At 60.3% G+C, this 18,495-nt stretch overlaps 1 protein-coding gene across 1 annotated transcript; it reads left to right on the forward strand.

Annotated features, from left to right (window-relative positions):
- Positions 1 to 1,625: 1,625 nt before the first annotated feature.
- Positions 1,626 to 16,762, forward strand: Plcb3 (phospholipase C beta 3). Its single transcript, XM_076847456.2, has 31 exons — positions 1,626 to 1,856; positions 4,370 to 4,447; positions 4,718 to 4,786; positions 4,869 to 5,009; positions 5,283 to 5,362; positions 5,443 to 5,496; positions 5,587 to 5,662; positions 5,763 to 5,863; positions 6,410 to 6,576; positions 6,667 to 6,813; positions 7,877 to 8,117; positions 8,317 to 8,401; positions 8,480 to 8,666; positions 9,371 to 9,576; positions 10,540 to 10,636; positions 10,717 to 10,801; positions 11,072 to 11,196; positions 11,461 to 11,615; positions 11,701 to 11,862; positions 12,466 to 12,565; positions 12,651 to 12,755; positions 12,885 to 12,976; positions 14,019 to 14,172; positions 14,260 to 14,295; positions 14,388 to 14,556; positions 14,900 to 15,050; positions 15,140 to 15,216; positions 15,323 to 15,412; positions 15,499 to 15,556; positions 16,038 to 16,124; positions 16,197 to 16,762. Exons 1-31 carry the CDS (start codon positions 1,758 to 1,760, stop codon positions 16,398 to 16,400), a joined length of 3,678 nt encoding a protein of 1,225 aa, XP_076703571.1. The 5' UTR covers positions 1,626 to 1,757; the 3' UTR covers positions 16,401 to 16,762.
- The last annotated feature ends 1,733 nt before the right edge of the window (positions 16,763 to 18,495 follow it).

Here is an 18,495-nt window from a genome sequence, read left to right on the forward strand (position 1 = left end):
TGGGTCCCTGACTCCATCCCTACTAGCCCTGTCCTGGAACTGACCCATGTCCTTTCCTTGTACTGGTCCCTAGATCCCTACAGCCTTCCCTCTTCTCCTGCCAAACTACCTTAGGGGGTGGGGCATCTCCCACCATTGCTTACTTCAGTTTCCAACAACCCTTAGCTTCTGAACAGTGAAACTGGGTTCTGCTGCTAGAAAGCACTGGATGTGAACTCAGGCCTGTGGAGCAGAGGCCAGCCTCCACCCTGCTTGACTTTGTTCTCCCAGTGAGGTCTGGTGGGCACTGGGTCTGGGAGAAGTATGCTTTGCAGCTCTGATGAGAGAAGAGTAAGATCACTGGTTGTCTCCCTTTGTCTCCTCAAGGGCAGGGAGTGGGGACAGGAAATCAGAGGGCTGATATCCTCCTACGAAGCTGTGTGACCTTGGGCAAGTCCCTTTCCCTCTCTGGGCCTCAAGTGGTGATAATAATCACACCCCACAGAACCAAAGCCAAAGACAAGGAGATTCACTAGGTTGACGGCCAACAAGATGGGGATTTGGAAGAAGGCCAGTGCTGGTTAGGGCTCCCCGGGAGGATCTGAGAGCCTGGGGCAAAGGGGCCTGCAGGGCAGCTACTTCCTGGCTGACCCCTCCTCCAGGAGAACCAGCTCAATCGCTTTCTGGGTTTCTAGGTGACTTGGCTGGCCCCTCTGGATGAGTTCTACTTTAAACCTGCTGCTGCTGCTGCCGCCGCCTCTATATTGGGGGGGCTCCCACAGGGGCCCTGAGGCAGGAGCCCCCCCAACCAAGCCCTGCGGGAGGGGCTGCAGCCCCCACCCATCCCAGTGCCCATGCGCGATAACCCCTCCCCCTATCACTGGAACACAAATATCAGGGCACCTGCTGTGGGCCAGGCACTGCAGAGCCCCTCTGCAACCTCCTTCTTGGGGACACCCAGGAGGCTCTGGCCCTCTAGGCAAGCCTTCAGTTTTCAGCAAAGAGGCCCACAGAGGCAGACTGCAATCATAGGGTCGGCAGCACAGGAAGGGACTGTTCCAGGGCTCGCTCTGGAAGGCCAGGATGCTTAGGTCCTTGAAGGAGGTGCCAGGCGCCTGGTCTCCCAGGGCTAGGGACGGGGGAGGGGCGCCTGCCGGCGGGAGGCCCATTAGCTAGCTAAGTGCTCCCAGGGAGAGGGACCGCCTGCAGCAGGAGGGGATAAGGCGACGTACGGGCACGTGTGTGTGTGTGTGTGTGTGTGTGTGTGTGTGTGTAGTGGCTTTTCCTGCACTCAGCTAAGTGCAGCCGCCTGCCCCCTCCTCTGGGAACCCCAGGCAGGCTGACCCTGGTAGACGCCTTCTACACTCAGTCCCGCTAGCTGAACCCCCAACAGCTTCGAGGACCCAATCGTTCTCCAGTCCCCGCATGGCACCCGAAAAATGAGTCTTACTGAGCCACAAAGCCCGGCACTGGTGCAGTAAGCCCCATCCACCTCTGGCTGCAGTCGCCGCCCCCGCCGCCAGGGGGAGCCGACGCGGGGCGGGCGGGCCCGACGCACCGGGTGGGAGGGGGCGACGCGCCGGGGCGGGGCGGGCCGGGGCGGGCCGGGGGCGGGGCCCGGGCGCCGAGTCTCTGGTCCGTCCGGGACAGACTGGCGGGCAGGCGGTCGCTGACGCCGCGGGGCTGGAGCGGGCCGCGCGGGAGCGCGCGGAGGGAGCAGCTGCGCCGTCGGTCCCCGTCGATGCTCCGTGAGTCTCCGAGCCGCCCCTGGTTCGACCATGGCGGGCGCCAGGCCCGGCGTCCACGCGCTACAGCTGGAGCCGCCCACCGTGGTGGAGACCCTGCGGCGCGGGAGTAAGTTCATCAAATGGGACGAGGTAAGTGCAGCGGTCCCCTGCTCAGCCCAGATCCGGGGACTCCTTCACTCAGGCTCAGGCAGATGCCGAGGACCCTCAGTCCAGCTTCGCCTGACCACTTCGCCTTCTCTCCCAGCCTGTCCGGACTCCGGAAACTTGAGTCCCCAGGCGTCCCGATATTGAAGACTTTGTCCCCCCAACCCTGTCCCTTGGGTCTGGTAAATTGTCTCCGCTTCTTGGCGCGGAGACTTTGAACCCCAATAAATCCCGCCCCGCTTTCATTCGTCCTTCCCACCCCTCCCTGCCAGACTAATTCTGCTTCCCCTATCCTGGCCTGGTCCCCAGACCCCTGTGCGGCCCTGGACTCCCGGCCGGCTCAGGGCATCCTATCCTGGGTGCGTACCCCTGGGACTTCCCGCTTCCCGGTGGGGTGGCCTGAGTAAGCCTCTTCATTCATCACTTCTTCACCCTCTCTGCTAGCACCCCTTCGCCCTGCTTCTGGATCCCAGCCCAGCTCCCTGGCCAGGTGGGAGCATCAAGTCACCCCCTAGTGGAGAATTTGCCCCCTAAGTTCCTCCACCCTGGGAACTTTACTCCCCACTCCTTAGTCTTGGGACTTTGAACCCCAATAAATTCAGGCCCCCCTTTCAGTATTCCTGCCCCTGGTGCTTTCCAGATGTCCAGGCCCCCACCTGTGGCTCCCCGTCGGGGTTCTGTGCCCCACCTGCAGTTTTCATAGTGCCCCCTCCTCTGCCCCCTGGGCCCCTCCTTCCCCAAGGCCTCCACGGGCGAAGAGAGCTTCCTCGCTGTTCTTCCCAGTGAGGCCACAGGCCTGGAAGACGCTGGGCTCCTTTCCGGCTGGGTGGGGCGGGAAGGCGTGGGAGCTGGGGCGAGGGGAGGATTGGGGGCGTGGCCTGAGCGGCAGGTGTGCTGGTGTGGGGGTGCCTGGTCTCCCCTTTGGCCTGGGAGACCCTCCTCCCCCTAGGCCAGCCTGAAGGGAAAAGTTTCTTCTTTTCCTTCCAGTGTGATAAACCCAAATAAGGAAGTGGGAACAGGGAGAGGGCCCCGGGGTGCGGTGGGGTTGCTGACAGGGCTTGGAGCTGGAGAGTAGGGGACCTGGGACCTGTCTAAACGCCAGACTCCTGGGGAGGGTCCCAGAGAGGCCCCTGGAGCAGTACTCCCCTCTCCTCACACTACTGGGAGTCCGCAGCCCCAGGGCAGTGTTGGGAATTCCCAAGAGAGGTTGACCTGGGTGTCACCACACTGGGATGAGAGGACCATGCATCCCAAAGATTTGGGGGCCTCTGTCGCTGTGTCCCCAGAACAGCTGCTGTCCTTTTTCATCAAAGCCTGCAATGGGTGGGGCTGGTGCAATTCCCATTATACAGAAGGGGAAACAGAGGTCTGGACAGTAGAGGACTAGCCAGGCCCCGTTGTGGGTTGTGGCTATGGTTAGGAGCTGGGAGCAGAGGACTTGGAACCCAGCTTTCCAGGTCAGTGGGCCCTGGAACTTCACTGCCGGCAAATCTTGGCTCTTCTTTGTGACCTTGAGCAAAGCCTTAGCCTCCCTGTGCCTCAATTTCCTCATGTGTAAAATGGGGATGACAATAGTATGTCCTCACAGGGTGGTCAGGGGCTGAGTGGGCTTGGAGTTATTGTGTGCATGCAGTGGAGCAGCCAGAATGTGGGCCACCTTGTCTTCTCCGAGGGGATTGTCCATCAGACTGCAGTTCAGATGGGGTGGGAATCCTCTAGCTGCAGAGGAGTTTTTCCTATGGCCACCTGACCCCTCCACCCTGGCTGATTCTAAGCCCTTGATGACACCCCTCTGGCTGCTGGTCCTGAGTCACATGAGGTGGCGCTGGTAGTGTGCCAGGGACTGGGTCCTCCTCAGAAAATGGGTCTGATGCACTCGCTCTTCCATGTCCCCCGGCTAGTCCTGCAGGGAGGACTCGTGTTTTTGTAAGAAGGGGACAAATCTGAAGGCTGTGAGGATTTCCTGTAAGGTTCAGGGTGGCACATGCTGGACTTGGAGACACAGTGAGGGGTGGCAGGCCAGGCATCATGGGTCCCCAAGGGTTGCAGGGGAGCCACAGGGTCAGACTGCTGAGTCCCCAGCTCTCCTCCCATCAACATTTCATAGTAGATTCAACTGGGGGGCAAGGCCCCCTGTCCTGGAGCTGTGGCCTTCTGGGGAAGCCAGTCCCAGGGCAGGGTTGGAGAGGCCTCCCAGCAAGTGGGTGGGATCCCATGGGTAGAGAAAGAAGGAACGATGAGGTAGGAGCTGGGCGAGGAGGAAAGGGCAGCTAGTGGCCCATGTGACTGGGTCTTAGGGAAGGGAAGCAAGGCTGGGAGGGGCACGGGAGCCAAAACACTGACCGTCACACTGAGGGCCTTGGCTTTGTTTTAGGGCCTGTAGCAGCCACGGAAGACCTGAGGGCTTCAAGGTTTCCTCTTAGCTCACTGGCAGAAAGCCGGGTGGACAGCTCTCTCAGACCTTACTCCCTGACCCCTGTGTTCTGTGCTGTGCCTAGGAAGCCTCCAGTCGTAACCTGGTGACCCTGCGGGTGGACCCCAATGGCTTCTTCTTATACTGGACAGGACCCAACATGGTGAGGGCAGATGCAGTTCCGGCTCATTCAGGCCTAGGTCTCTGTGGAGACCCCAGCCCTGCACCACCTGCAGATCTGCCACCCTGGGGGCTGGGACCAGCTGCTGGCTGACCCCTCGCAAACAGCCATCCACACAGGAAGTGCTAGGGGTCGGGGCTGAGATTGGGGCTGCTGCTGGTGGCCACTCTCCAGCCTGGGTGGGGAGCTTGGGGACCCCTGCTGTCTTGTCCTGCAGCTTCTCAGACCCATCCTGGCATCTGGTTTCCCCAGGAGGTGGACACACTGGATATCAGTTCCATCAGGGACACGCGGACAGGCCGTTATGCCCGCCTACCCAAGGTGAGTACCAGGGCCCAGGACCGAGGGAAGGAGGCCTAGGGGAATGGGATTGCCCTTCTCACCCTCAGCTCTCATTACTCAGGACCCCAAGATCCGGGAAGTGTTGGGCTTTGGGGGTCCTGATGCTCGGCTGGAGGAGAAGCTGATGACGGTGGTGGCCGGCCCAGACCCAGTAAACACCACATTCTTGAACTTCATGGCCGTACAGGATGACACAGTCAAGGTGGGCTGGGGCCCAGGAAGCCCCCAGGAGATCCTGCTTGATCACTGAGTTGCTTGTCACTTAGGGTCGCTGCTGCATTCTGCACTGTTTTCTTTTCCTTTTTTTTTTTTTTTTAATTAATTTTTATTGTTGGTTGTTCAAAACATTACATAGTTCTGCACTGTTTTCTGATCTGTGCATCAGATCCTGCTCTGGGTGTGGACTGTGGCTGGGCCCGCCTCTCTGTCCCTGCTGCTCACCCCCTCCCACTCCCACTGTATGCCAACCCCCCAGGTCTGGTCGGAGGAGCTGTTCAAACTGGCTATGAATATCCTGGCTCAAAACGCCTCCCGGAACACCTTCCTGCGGAAAGCGTGAGCCCCGGCTGCCCTGGGGGACATCGGGGATTCCGATGGCCTTTCACAGGGTGTGACCCCTGCCCCTACCTCCCCAGATACACGAAGCTGAAGCTGCAGGTGAACCAGGATGGGCGGATCCCTGTCAAGAAGTGAGCACCCCTTACCCTTCAGCATCTCTCCTGTCCTGACCTTGGTGACCTTTGCCCCCCACTGACCCTGAACCCTCCTGTCTGCATCAGCATCCTGAAGATGTTCTCTGCGGACAAGAAGCGGGTGGAGACGGCACTGGAGTCCTGTGGCCTCAATTTCAACCGGGTATGTGGAGTGGGGGCAGGAGCGGGCGGGGTGTTGCTTGGTCCCCACGGCTTTGGAGCTAGCTGCCCCTGGGCTCTCACCTCACACTGCTTGCCCCCAGAGTGAGTCCATCCGGCCCGATGAGTTTTCCTTGGAAATCTTCGAGCGATTTCTGAATAAGTTGTGTCTGCGGCCGGACATTGACAAGATCCTGCTGGAGATGTGAGCGGGGCTGGACCCTTCTCCCCACCCCTGAGCTCCCATGTCTGGCCTCTGCATAGTGTGCCTCTAGCCCAGTGAGGAGAGGGTGGTGCTGGTGGACTAGGCCTCAGAGTCCAGGGTGAGGGGCTCGGAATCTCAGTGTCCATAACTGTTACGGGTGGCTGAGTGACAACCCTTTGCCAGGGTTGGTTTCATCTCATCCACTCTGCAGATGAGAACCAAATGGCCCAGGTGTGTTGTGGGACCTGTCAGCCCACACAGCAAGTGGGCTGAGGTTAGCTCCAGGCTCTGGAAGTACAGGGTAGTGAGCTGGATACAGAGCAGTGCCCTTAAAAATGCCAGTGCTAGCTCGTCCTCTGTCTGGATGGCACTGAGCGGTCGGGAGCGTGGATGGGGTCCAAAGGGGTCAGCCACTTGCCCAGTGACCCAGTCTGTGGGTACTTGAGCCAGGCGCAGGCCTTCCAACTCCCTCTCCCAGGGTGAGGGCCTGGTGTGGGGGTGTTGTTGCAACTCCAGCCCAATCCGGCTTCTGCCTGCCCTCTCCAGAGGTGCCAAGGGCAAGCCATACCTGACGCTGGAGCAGCTCATGGACTTCATCAACCAGAAGCAGAGGGACCCGAGACTCAATGAAGTACTGTACCCTCCCCTGCGTCCTTCCCAGGCCCGGCTGCTCATCGAGAAGTATGAGCCTAACCAGCAGTTCCTGGAGCGCGGTGAGTGGCCTCCGGTGAGTGGCGAGAGGCAGGGGACGGTGGTGGTGGAGGGCGAGGGCCCTGCTGACCTGCCCCCGCCCCCACCCCCAGACCAGATGTCCATGGAAGGCTTCAGCCGCTACCTGGGAGGGGAGGAGAATGGCATCTTGCCACTGGAAGCCCTGGACCTAAGCGCGGACATGACCCAACCACTGAGCTCCTACTTCATCAACTCCTCACACAACACGTACCTCACAGGTGAGATACCTCACAGGTGAGCGGCGAGAGCAGGGAGCAGGCAGCCAGCTGCAAGCAGTGGGGAGTGGGAGCTCAAGCAGGGAGCTGGGAGCAGAGAGCAGGGAGCCAGGAGCAGGGCGCAGGGAGTGGGGCTCCTGGCCCTCCACCCTCCACCCTCCACCCTCCACCCTGCACCTCCTCCCTCCCTGAAGTGGAGTTCTTTCAACTCATTTGCCCGCTCATCAGCCATCAGCCCATCAGCCATCAGCCGGGTGGAAGGAAGAGAACAGACAGCCCTCTGCCCCACTTGAGGACAGGAAGCTTCCCGGGGAGGGGCTGAGGCCACCCAGCTGTGAGGAACAGCCTCTGCGGAGGCCTGGGGCTGGAGACCACTAGGTGGTTAAGGAGAGGAGGGGGTTGATGGAGTTGGTGTCAGGGCGCTTGCCTGGCATGGGAGGGGGCCCTGGCTTCTGTCCCCAGCACTGCCAGAGAAAGAAGAAGCCAGAAAGGAGGCCAGGGAGGGGAGGGTGTGGGCTGGGGCAGGTGCAGGGTGAGGGGCTGGGGCAGGCGCGGCTGAGGGGTTGGGGAGGTTTTGGAGGCAGGCGGCGGGAGGGGATGTGAGTGGTGTGCTGTCAGAAGGCTGAGCCAGGTGCTCTGTGGAGACTGGGCTGGAGGCGGGGAGGGCCCTGAGGTCCCCTAGGCAGGAGGTGGGGCTGTGGGGAGGAGGCTCTGGGGAGCCAGGGTGGTTTGGGAATGGCCGCTGTGGTTCAGGCTGGTGGGGCATGTGAGGGCTGGGGCTTTGTCTCAGAGTGGGTGAGCCCGCCCTTGAATGGGGACCAACCTGGCCACAAGCACTGGTGGATGCCTGCTCTGCCCACTTGGGTGGGCGCCAGGGGCAGGGGTGCAGGAGGTGCTGCTGGCTCCATAGTGACTTGAGAAATGAGCAGGGGCTCTGCAGAGTGTCCCAGGGCTGGACCATGCTGCTCTGGGAGCCTCTGTGTCCCTGGCACAGCTGGCTAAGTGTGGAGTGGGGTGATGAGGAGCCAGACTGGCAGGCAGCTGAGTGACACGGCCTCACCCCCAGCGGGACAGTTGGCCGGAACCTCGTCGGTGGAGATGTACCGCCAGGCGCTGCTGTGGGGTTGCCGCTGTGTGGAGCTGGACGTGTGGAAGGGGCGGCCTCCTGAGGAGGAGCCCTTCATCACCCATGGTTTCACCATGACCACCGAGGTGCCGCTGCGGGATGTGCTAGAGGCCATCGCTGAAACCGCTTTCAAGACCTCCCCCTACCCCGTCATCCTGTCCTTCGAGAACCACGTGGACTCGTGAGTGGGCCCCTGACCCAGGACCCCTGGGAATCTCTAACATGGAGACCTCTGATGGGGTCCCCTGGTGGACCCAGAGACGGCCCTCCCACTGTGCTCTGGTGACCTCTGACCTGAGGACTTGTACGTTCTCTGTTGGCCTCTGTCCTGCCTTGCTGAAGCTCCCCAAGGCACCTCTGACCTCTGACCTTGCCAACAGGGCCAAGCAGCAGGCCAAGATGGCCGAGTACTGCCGCTCCATCTTTGGGGATGCGCTGCTCATTGACCCTCTGGACAAGTACCCGGTATGGCCGCTGGAGCTGAGGCGGGGTGCGGGGTGGGGAGGGTGCCTAGGCAGAGCCTGACCTATCCACCCCCTCCAGCTGGCGCCGGGCGTGCCCCTGCCCAGCCCCCAGGACCTGATGGGCCGCATCCTGGTGAAGAATAAGAAGAGGCACCGGCCCAGCACCAGTGTCCCTGACAGCACCGCACGCAAGCGGCCCCTAGAGCAGAGCAACTCCGCCCTGAGCGAGAGCTCTGCCACCACTGAGCCCTCGTCCCCCCAGCTCGGTACGCTGGCTCAGCCTTGACCCTGGCTGACCCTAACCTCCTCCTTCTGAACCCTCATGGTATCCTAGACCCCCGAGCCCTTCCTCGCATGCCACTGAGCCTGGCCCAGTCCAACCTCCTGGTGACCAGCCTGCACCGAGGTCCGCTGGCTTGGGACCCTCACTGACCCCGGCACATCTGGCTGTGGCCAGCTGGATTTGGCTATAGCCAACGCCTGACCCCTCAGCCTTGGCCCCCACAGAGCCAGGCTAGGGCTCTTAGTTCTGACCTCTGACCCTCAGGCCCCTGGCCCCTGTCCTATGACCACCCGAGTCTACCCACCCAGTTGGGTGTAAATTCAGTTAACCTTTAGCCTGTCGTCACTGGGGTCCCTCTTCATCTGAGCCCCACCCTGGGTCTGGCTCTGCCTGACCCTGACCCGCCACTCACCTTGTCACCTTTTCCCCTGCTGTAAAGCTGTTGTGCCCAGACTCTGGCTTCCCACCCCCCACCCATCCTGTCCACCTTCTGCTCTGTACACTCCAGACTTCACCTTGACCTCTGACCCCTCTGGCTCTAATACCATGGAAGCCTGCCCCTGCCCTTTCCCCAGGTCACACTGTCCTAAGAGTGCCACACACTAGTCACAGCCCTCAAGTTTCCTGAGCATCAGTGTGTGGTTCTGCCCTGTGACCTCTGGACCCTTATGGCCTTGCCTTCTGCAGGGTCCCCCAGCTCGGACAGCTGCCCAGGCCTGAGTAATGGGGAGGAGACGGGGCTGGAGAAGCCCAGCCTGGAGCCCCAGAAGTCTCTGGGTGAGGAGGTCCCGAACCGGGGCCCTGATGTCCTGGGGTCTGCTGACCGTGAGGATGAGGAGGAAGATGAAGAAGAGGAGGAATCTACAGACCCCAAAAAGCCCACCACAGATGAGGTCAGGCCCACAGGCGGATGGGAGCGGAGGTTATACATATTCCCTTCTCAGATTTGCCAAGTGCCCACTGTGTGCCAGCGTGTTGGTGGGTGCAGGGTACTCCTGACTGTGTGAACACCCTAGTGAGTGTGTGTGCACGCGTGTGCTCTTCATTCAGGCACAATAACAGTGCATGCACAGTTATTCCCATAAGTCAGGCATGGTGGTGCATGCCTGCAATCCCAGCAGCTTCAGAGGCTGAGGCAGGAGGATCACAAATTTGAGTCCAGTCTGGGCAATTGAGCAAGGCCCTGTCTCAAAATAGAAAATAAAAAGAACTGGGAGTATAACTCTGTTAGAATACCTCTGAGTTCCATTCTAAATGTCCCTCCAAAATGAGCAGCATATCTCCATTCCCAGTATCCCCCAGGAAGGGGTGAGATGCGGTCGGTGTGGGATTGTGGGGAAGGGGAGTCTGACCTGCGGTGGGAGGTTGGGGTGGGCAGACCTCAGGAGGTGGGAACAGTTCATGCAAAGCCCTGGGCTGGGCTTTAGTTCAGGAGGGGCCAGTGCAGGGTGAGAGTGTCATGAGGAGCATGAGCAGTGGAGGTAAGAGAGTCAGTCTGGCTGTTTGGGAGATCATATTGGAGAGGGGCCCAGAGTGGGGGTGGTGTGGGCAGAGCTGTCTGTTTGCGAGGTAGTGTTGGAAAGTGCCTAGGAATGGAGATTGGTGGTTCCCATGCTCAACGAGGAGTTCCAGCTTCTGGGGGTCAGGAGAAGAGGAGGAATCGGGGGGACTGTTGTGGAGGAGAGGGATCCCAGGCCTGGAAGAGGCCCTGGACTGTCAGAAGACGTGGCCGGGGTGGGGGCATTATGGCCCTTGGGAAAGCTGCTTGCCAGGCAGCAGTGGGGGCGGGGTCAGCGCCTCCTTCTTGGGAGGCAAGCGAGGGACTTGCACTGTTGATTGGGGCTTGGGGTTTGCAGGGCACGGCCAGCAGTGAGGTCAATGCCACCGAGGAGATGTCAACGCTGGTCAATTACATCGAGCCTGTCAAGTTCAAGTCCTTTGAGGCTGCTCGAAGTGAGTGGGGCTGGTGGTGGGTAGGAGCTGTTCCCACCAGGCCCCGCCAGGCCTGACACCCTCCCTCTGCCAACCCCCAGAAAGGAACAAGTGCTTCGAGATGTCCTCCTTTGTGGAGACCAAGGCCATGGAGCAGCTGACCAAAAGCCCCATGGAGTTTGTGGAGTATCCTCCAGGGCCTCGTGGTGGGCCAGGTTGATGCTCGCAGCTACTCTGCCTAAGCCCCATCCAGGGTCCTGGCCCAGCAGCACCTGGGCTGGGCGGGACCATCTGGGGGGCCTGGCTAGGCTGAGCAGCGGAGGCCAGAAGGGTAGCATGAGCCCACCTCCGCCAGGGTTGGGTGGGGGACTTGCAGGAGTGCAGGCTCAGGGCAGGAGGGGGAGGCTGACGGGGGTTGGGCACCAGTACCGCTGTGTCCCTGACCACCAACCTCAGATACAACAAGCAGCAGCTCAGCCGCATCTACCCCAAGGGCACCCGTGTGGACTCCTCCAACTACATGCCCCAGCTCTTCTGGAACGTGGGCTGCCAGCTCGTCGCTCTAAACTTCCAGACCCTGGGTGAGCACTGCCCTGCCTTGACCCCATACCATGGTGCCCCAGGGCCAGGCACATCTTGCCTGAAAGGACTGCTTACCCTGTCTAACCCCAACCCAGACCTTGTCTAACCCTACATCCCTTTCTGTCTGAATTTGGACCCTGTGATACCATTTGATCCCACCCCTGGCCCTGGCCTTTGGACTTCACTTACCCCCAATGACCATTGTCCTGCCTGACTCCTGACCTCATTCAGCCTGCTGACTGACCCCTGTCCATGTCACCCAGATGTGCCAATGCAGCTCAATGCAGGTGTATTTGAGTACAATGGGCGCAGCGGGTACCTGCTCAAGCCTGAGTTCATGCGGCGGCCGGACAAGTCCTTTGACCCCTTCACTGAGGTCATCGTGGATGGCATTGTGGCCAATGCCTTGCGGGTCAAGGTGGGGCAGCAGAGGGCTTGGGCCGTGGGTGTTGAGGGGTAGGATGCTCAGCCACCGCCTCATACTCTTGGCCCACCCACCCCAGGTGATCTCGGGGCAGTTCCTCTCTGACAGGAAGGTGGGCATCTACGTGGAGGTGGATATGTTTGGTCTCCCCGTTGACACACGGCGCAAGTACCGCACAAGGACATCTCAGGGGAACTCGTTCAACCCCGTGTGGGATGAGGAGCCCTTTGACTTCCCCAAGGTGAGCAAGCCTGACCCACCCTGGCTCTCAGGGGGAATTAGGGTAGGATTAGGGTTATTTCCGTCACTGGAGCAGGACCAGGCTCACAGGTGGCCAGTGAGGGTTGGAACATGGGGGAGGGGGTCCTGAGACCTCCCAGACCCTGCATGTCCAGAATCAGGCTTGGGCCTTCTGCCTACCTCTTGGTGACAGAAAGAAACAGAAAGGTGAGACAGAGAGCAAGGACCAGCAGGAGGTCCCAGAGCCTGCCCAAGGCAGGAAGCTCTTGCTCAGGACCCACCCCGCTCAGTCCCCCAATCTCCACGTTCTCACAGGATCTGGGGAAGGCAGAGACAGGCAGACTCCATGCTGGACTGGAGCTTACTGTAGTTCTGGGTGGTTGATGACTTGGCCTGTCCTGCGGTGGCCTGAGGGGGTCTGTCTGCCTGTACTCTTGGTTCAGGGCCCTGAGGGCCCAGTCATCCATTGGGCCAGACCATGGAGATGTGCGGTCAGGTTGGTCAGCTTGTATCGGGACCTGCTCTGGGCGTCAGGCCTTAGTGACTGGTGTGGTTGCCCCGTGGCTTAGGCTCTGCCCTGTGCTCAGCCAAGTCTGTCCCTCAGGTGGTGCTGCCCACACTGGCGTCACTTCGCATTGCCGCCTTTGAGGAGGGTGGCAGATTCGTGGGGCACCGGGTTCTTCCTGTCTCTGCCATCCGCTCAGGTGAGCCGTGGCGGGTTTGGGCAGGACGGGGGCAGTGTGTGGGGGACCTGCCCAGGTCCCGCTGACTCGCCCTTCTGTCCCCCAGGGTACCACTACGTCTGCCTGCGGAACGAGGCCAACCAGCCACTGTGCCTGCCAGCCCTGCTCATTTACACGGAGGCCTCTGACTACATCCCTGATGATCACCAGGGTGAGCTGGGGGCAGGGGGGCAGCGTGGAGTGAGGACGACAGCCCTGAGGGCAGGTTCCCACCCTGCTGTGACCAGAGCCTTGTGGGGAGGGTGTGACCATCTGAGAGCCTCACCTTCTGCCTCCCCAGACTATGCAGAGGCTCTGATCAACCCCATTAAGCATGTCAGCCTGATGGACCAGCGGGCCAAGCAGCTGGCTGCTCTCATTGGGGAGAGCGAGGTGAGCCTGCTGGCGGTGGGAGCAGGCTGGGAGGTGGGCAGGGCTCAGGCTCCCCTTGACCCTGGGACCAATGCACACAGTTGCTGTGGGTGTGGGTGTGGGTGCAGATGGGCTGGCTATGGCTGACCTCTGGGCATGACCCTGCTGGAGCAGTCCCTGCAGCCCCCAGTTCTCCACTGTGTTTTTTTCTGGTACTGGGGATGGAACCCAGGGCAAGCGCTCGGCCACAAAGTAGCATCCCATACCCAGTGGTGGGATCTTAGGAGATAGAAGCATCCGAGAGGACTTTGAATCAGATTGGACTAGAATTTCTCCCGTTCTCAGTGACCCAGGAGGCTAAGGCAGGAGGATCACAAGTTTGAAGCCAGCCTCAGCAATCTAATGAGACCCAGTCCCAAAAAATAAAAAAGTCTGGGGACATAGCTTAATGGTAAATCACACCTGTGCAAAAAAAAAAAAAAAGGGTTCCTGGCTAATTCACCAGGGAAGTTTTGAGGCCACAGAGCCCTTAAGAACATGGGGTCTGTGAGCATGGAGGAGGCGGTGGGCTTCTCTGAGGAGGGGTCGGGTGCAGAGGTTTAGCCGCATGCCCAGAGCCATTCTCCAGGGACCTTCTGTGGTGGGAAGAGATGACTGCAATTAGGCCTTGGCAGAGCTGTTAGCAGGAGAGACTGGTGCCCGCTCTGCGGTCATTTCCTTCGTTGATTTAATCAGGAGCTGAGCAGTGAGGGTGAGGGACTGGGCCAGGGTGGAGGGATCCAGAGAGCAAAGATTCTTGGAGCTGGGCCAGGCCTTTCCAGAACCATCTGGGAGTTCCTGAGCACAGGCAAGGGGCTGGGTACCTCCCAGTCTTACGCCCTAGGTGGACAGGGGCTTGGAGGGGTTTGTTTGATCCACTTTATTCTCATTGGCAAACAGACCAGAAGTTGAGCAGCCAGAGGGGCTGGGGAGCTGGCAGGGTGGGGGGCCTGGAGACTGAGCAGGGAAGGGCTTGGAGAGAACAGCCTTTCTGGAAACAGTGTCCTGCTTCCTCCACCCACAGGCTCAGGCTGGCCCAGAGACATGCCAGGAGACCCAGACTCAGCAGTCAGGGGCCCAGCCACCCCCAAACCCCACACCCAGCCCACTGGAGACTCCCCCTCGCTGGACCCCAGGCCCTGCCACCTCCCCCACCAGCACCTCCCTCAGCAGCCCAGGTAAGGGGCAACCCGGGCCAGGGGTGAGCTGAGGGCAAGGCCCTGCCACCCTTCCTGCAGCCTCTCACGGAGGCCTCTCCTCTCCAGGGCAGCGGGACGATCTCATTGCCAGCATCCTCTCAGGTAGGGAGGAGCGCCTTGGGTGCGGCCACCTGGAGGGCACCTGCCCAGCCCAGCCCCTCCACCACCCTGCCCACTTGCACTCTGGTTCCCAGAGGTGGCCCCCACTCCGCTGGAGGAGCTCCAAGGCCACAAGGCTCTGGTGAAGCTCCGGAGCCGGCAGGAGCGGGACCTGCGGGAGCTGCACAAGAAGCATCAGCGCAAGGCTATGGCCCTCACCCGCCGCCTGCTCGATGCTCTGGCCCAGGCCCGGGCTGAAAGCAGGTGCCAGCACCCACCTGGTCCCATGAGTCTCCCAACCCGAGCTGTGCCCCCTGGCAGGAGTGTTGGGCCGTGTGTACACATGGTTTCCATGGTGGGTGGGCGTGCGGAGCGAGGGGCCCCGGCCCCACAGGAGTGTTTGGTGTATGACGGGACCGAAGCTTCCCATACCAGGCCCAGATTCCTTCTCCTGGGGGTGACATCTCTGTTGACGTCCCCCTGAGGAGTATTTGCCACACAGGCTTCTCCTCCTGGGTGGTGTCTGCTGTTGCTGCTGCCACATGCGCTGTCCCCACTGCCCTCCCGTGTGGTGGACTCAGCATCACCCAGAAGGTTCTCCCTACAGGGGTGGGGCCGCTGATGTGGCGGACGTGAAGGAGGAGGAGGAGGCCAAGAGGTATCGAGAGTTCCAGAACAGACAGGTGCAAAGCTTGCTGGAGCTGAGGGAGGCCCAGGCAGACATAGAGGCTGAGCGGAGGCTAGAGCACCTGAGACAGGTGAGGGGGCATGTGGTGGCCAGGGAGAGCCTGCCTCTTGGATTAACCTGGTGTTGGCCTGTGGCACCCATTGGCTGCTGTGTCCCCAGGCTCAGCAGCGGCTCAGGGAGATCGTCCTGGATGTGCACACAACTCAGTTCAAAAGGCTGAAGGAGATGAACGAGAGGTAAGGCGGAGACCCTCGTGTGGGTGTGGCAGGGACTCCTGGCCCAGATGAGGACTGGACCAGGACCCTGCCACTGACCTTCCCCTTCCGCTACCGGCTTCTCCAGGGAGAAGAAGGAGCTGCAGAAGATCCTGGACAGGAAGCGCCACAACAGCATCTCTGAGGCCAAAACAAGAGAGAAACATAAGAAAGAAGTGTAAGAGTGCTGGGGCCAGGAGTCAGGTGCCTGGGCAGGCAGCACAGTGCCCAGGCCCTGATTCCATCCCGCCTCCCTCCTCGCAGGGAACTGACGGAGATTAACCGTCGGCACATCACCGAGTCTGTCAATTCCATCCGTCGGGTGAGTGCCACTCTAGCCTCGCCCTAATCCTTCATTCATCAGAAATCCCTCTCCTAGCCGGGCACCGTGGCGCTGGAATGTATGTTATCCCAGCGCCTCAGGAGACTGAGGCAGGAGGATCAGGAGTTCAAAGCCAGTCTCAGCAACTTAGAGAGGTTCCAAACAACTGAGTGAGATGAAAAAATAAAAAGGACTGGGGATGTGGCTCAGTGGTTAAGTGTCCCTAGGTTCAATCCTCGGAACCAAAGGAAAAAAGAAGCCCATCTCCTTGGTGTCTGGCCTGGTGGCACGCTGCCCTCCAAAAGCTGATAGGGTCCTCCAGGGTCCCAACAGCCCCCTGGTGCCTGTTTCATATCCAGGGACAACTGTCTGCACCAGTGCCCAGTGGCTTTGGAGCCCCCTGTAGGTCATGCCCAGCCTGAGCCCCAGGACCCTGACCTCCCTCAGGGTACCTCAGCTGAGCCCTTGCCCACCCTCACAGCTGGAGGAGGCCCAGAAGCAGCGACATGACCGCCTAGTGGCTGGGCAGCAGCAGGTGCTACAGCAACTGGCAGAAGAGGAGCCCAAGGTAAAGCCCTAAAGGAAGCTGGTGGGCAGATGCTTGGTGGCCTGGCCTCCTGTGACACCCGTCTTCCTGTAGCTGCTGGCCCAGCTGACCCAGGAGTGTCAGGAGCAGCGGGCGAGGCTGCCTCAGGAGATCCGACGGAGCCTGCTGGGAGAGACACCAGAGGGGCTAAGGGACGGGCCCCTGGTGGCCTGTGCCAGCAATGGCCATGCACCGGGGAGCAGTGGGCACCTGTCTGGTGTTGACTCGGAGAGCCAGGAGGAGAACACGCAGCTCTGACCTGGCCGTGCAAGAGGTGGCCACAGGGCCAGGGTGGGCGCTGGGCAGAGGGCAGGAGGTGAAAACACTAATGCTTTTTTTTTTTTTTAACTTTTTCATCTTTAGAAATTATATTTTTTTAAACCTGGGGCAAGTGCCCCACACTAACTCCTTTCATCTTCCTGGGGCCCCGTTAACCCCCAGCCCCTCCTTCCTAACCTCAGTCCTAGGGAAGGGGCTGGGCTGGGCCGGGCCTTGCCCCCATGATACCCACACCCAGATGGGCGTCCTTCCCTCACTTCCCAGGGACCACACAGAGCTCTGGGAAGCAGGGATCACAACCTCTATGCTTTGGGGATTTTTTTACATGAATAAAAGTGGATTTCAGGGAGCCCGTGTGCGGTGTGGTTGAGGACTCCAGGCCCGGGGTCCAGCTCTGCACTTCCCGTGGGTCCCAGGTTTCCTCTTCTATAGTTGTCCGTGGGGTCGAGGTCAGGCCCCTGTCAAAAGCTGGTGGGCTTGAACTTGGCTGCTTTGCAGTGACCTTCCTCAATGCCACAGGAGGCTCTGGTTTCCCCCAGACCTTCCTGCCTCTGTGTCCTGTGACCCCTGGGCTTGTGTCCTGGCTCTCCCTGTCCTCCCTTCTCAGAGGCACAGGCTCCTTCAGGAAGCCTTCCCTGCCCCTTTCCTGTTGCCTGATATGATCCAAGCTTCCACCACCTTCTACTGAGCGGCTCTGGGGTCCCACGCAGGCAGTTGAGAGGGTGGTGGTGGATTAGCCCGGTGGAACTGGGCTTTCATAAGTAAGCCAGTCAGGGGCCTGTCTCTGACCCCTGGAGATGGGAAACTGACAGTCCCAGACATTGTAGGGACTGGGACAACATGTGACCCCCTCATCCCTGTGAGGAAGATGTTCTGCCTGTTTTACAGATGAAGAAACTGAGGCCCTGAGCGGAAGCCAGGTGGTGCCAGGCCACAACTAAGTGGAGATGTCCTGACCTGGAGCCAGGGAGGGCCCAGACCCTCTGTGGCAGACTGTCTTCGGCTAGCCTGGAAGACCTGCTCCATGCCTCTGACCACCGAGGAGCAGCAAAGACCCCACAGCGAGGGTGTGAGGGCATGAGGGCCTGGCCAGGCGGGCTCCAAAGCAAGGCCAGGCTGGCACCTCTTCAAGGCCTCTCCCAGCTTCCTGGCGCTTCCCGGGCTGGCTGCTCCCTCCTCCAGAGGAAGGCAGCCTCTTATCTGGGCTTATCTCCTGCCAATTGAGTGTTTTCTTTGCTTTGTTTTTGCTGCAGCCTCCTGCAAACAGATGGGGTGGGGAGGCCAGAGAAACCAGGCAGCTGAAGTAGGGCCTCCTCAGGGCTGGGACCTGGGACCTGGGCCCTTCCTCAGGGTGGATACTATTGCCTAAGTGGCCCTCCTCCTGCTGTCAGACCTTGTCCTGTCCCCCAGTCTGCCAGTTGTCCTGTATGCCCATCCTGGCCCCACAGCAGTCAGCCTGCTCCCTTTTCCCCGCCCCTGGCTGACCAGCCTTTACTTACCCAAACACTCCATGAGGGTCCTGAGTCCTCGAAACTACCCTGTGTGCTACTGAGCCCCTCAGAAGCCTGGCCTCTACTGCTACCCCATCTTTCCTAGGTCCCTTCATCCTTTTCTCTGCAATGACAGTTCCAACTTAAGCCCACCCCCTTCTGGCAGACCTCCCTGACTGTCCTGCCAGAGGAGGCTGACCCCTCTCTGGTTCTGGAAGCCTCTGGGAGCCAGGCTGTGGAGAAATTCATCTGTGTACCCAGCACAAAGCACTGGCCTGGACTACAGGGGCGCCAATAAATCTTTTGGAACAGAGCCCCGAGCCCTGCGCCAGGTCCCCATGAAGCTTCTTGGTTCCCTAGTGATTGCGCCGCCCCTGCCCTGAGCACTCTGCCAGGTCCCCAAGCAGCGCTGGCCTTAGGCCGGCCACACAGTAGCTGCTGAAAGTACTGACCCAAATAGGAACAAATGACCCCTCTCTGGGGAGCCGCAGCATGGTTTACAGAGCGCAGAATTCCAGTGGCAGCCGAGCCTTGGTTCCCAATTACCATACTAGAGATAAGCGCCTGGCAGTCTTTGGGGCCCA

Source organism: Callospermophilus lateralis, chromosome 2 (genome assembly GCF_048772815.1).
Source record: "Callospermophilus lateralis isolate mCalLat2 chromosome 2, mCalLat2.hap1, whole genome shotgun sequence".
NCBI lineage: Eukaryota > Metazoa > Chordata > Mammalia > Rodentia > Sciuridae > Callospermophilus > Callospermophilus lateralis.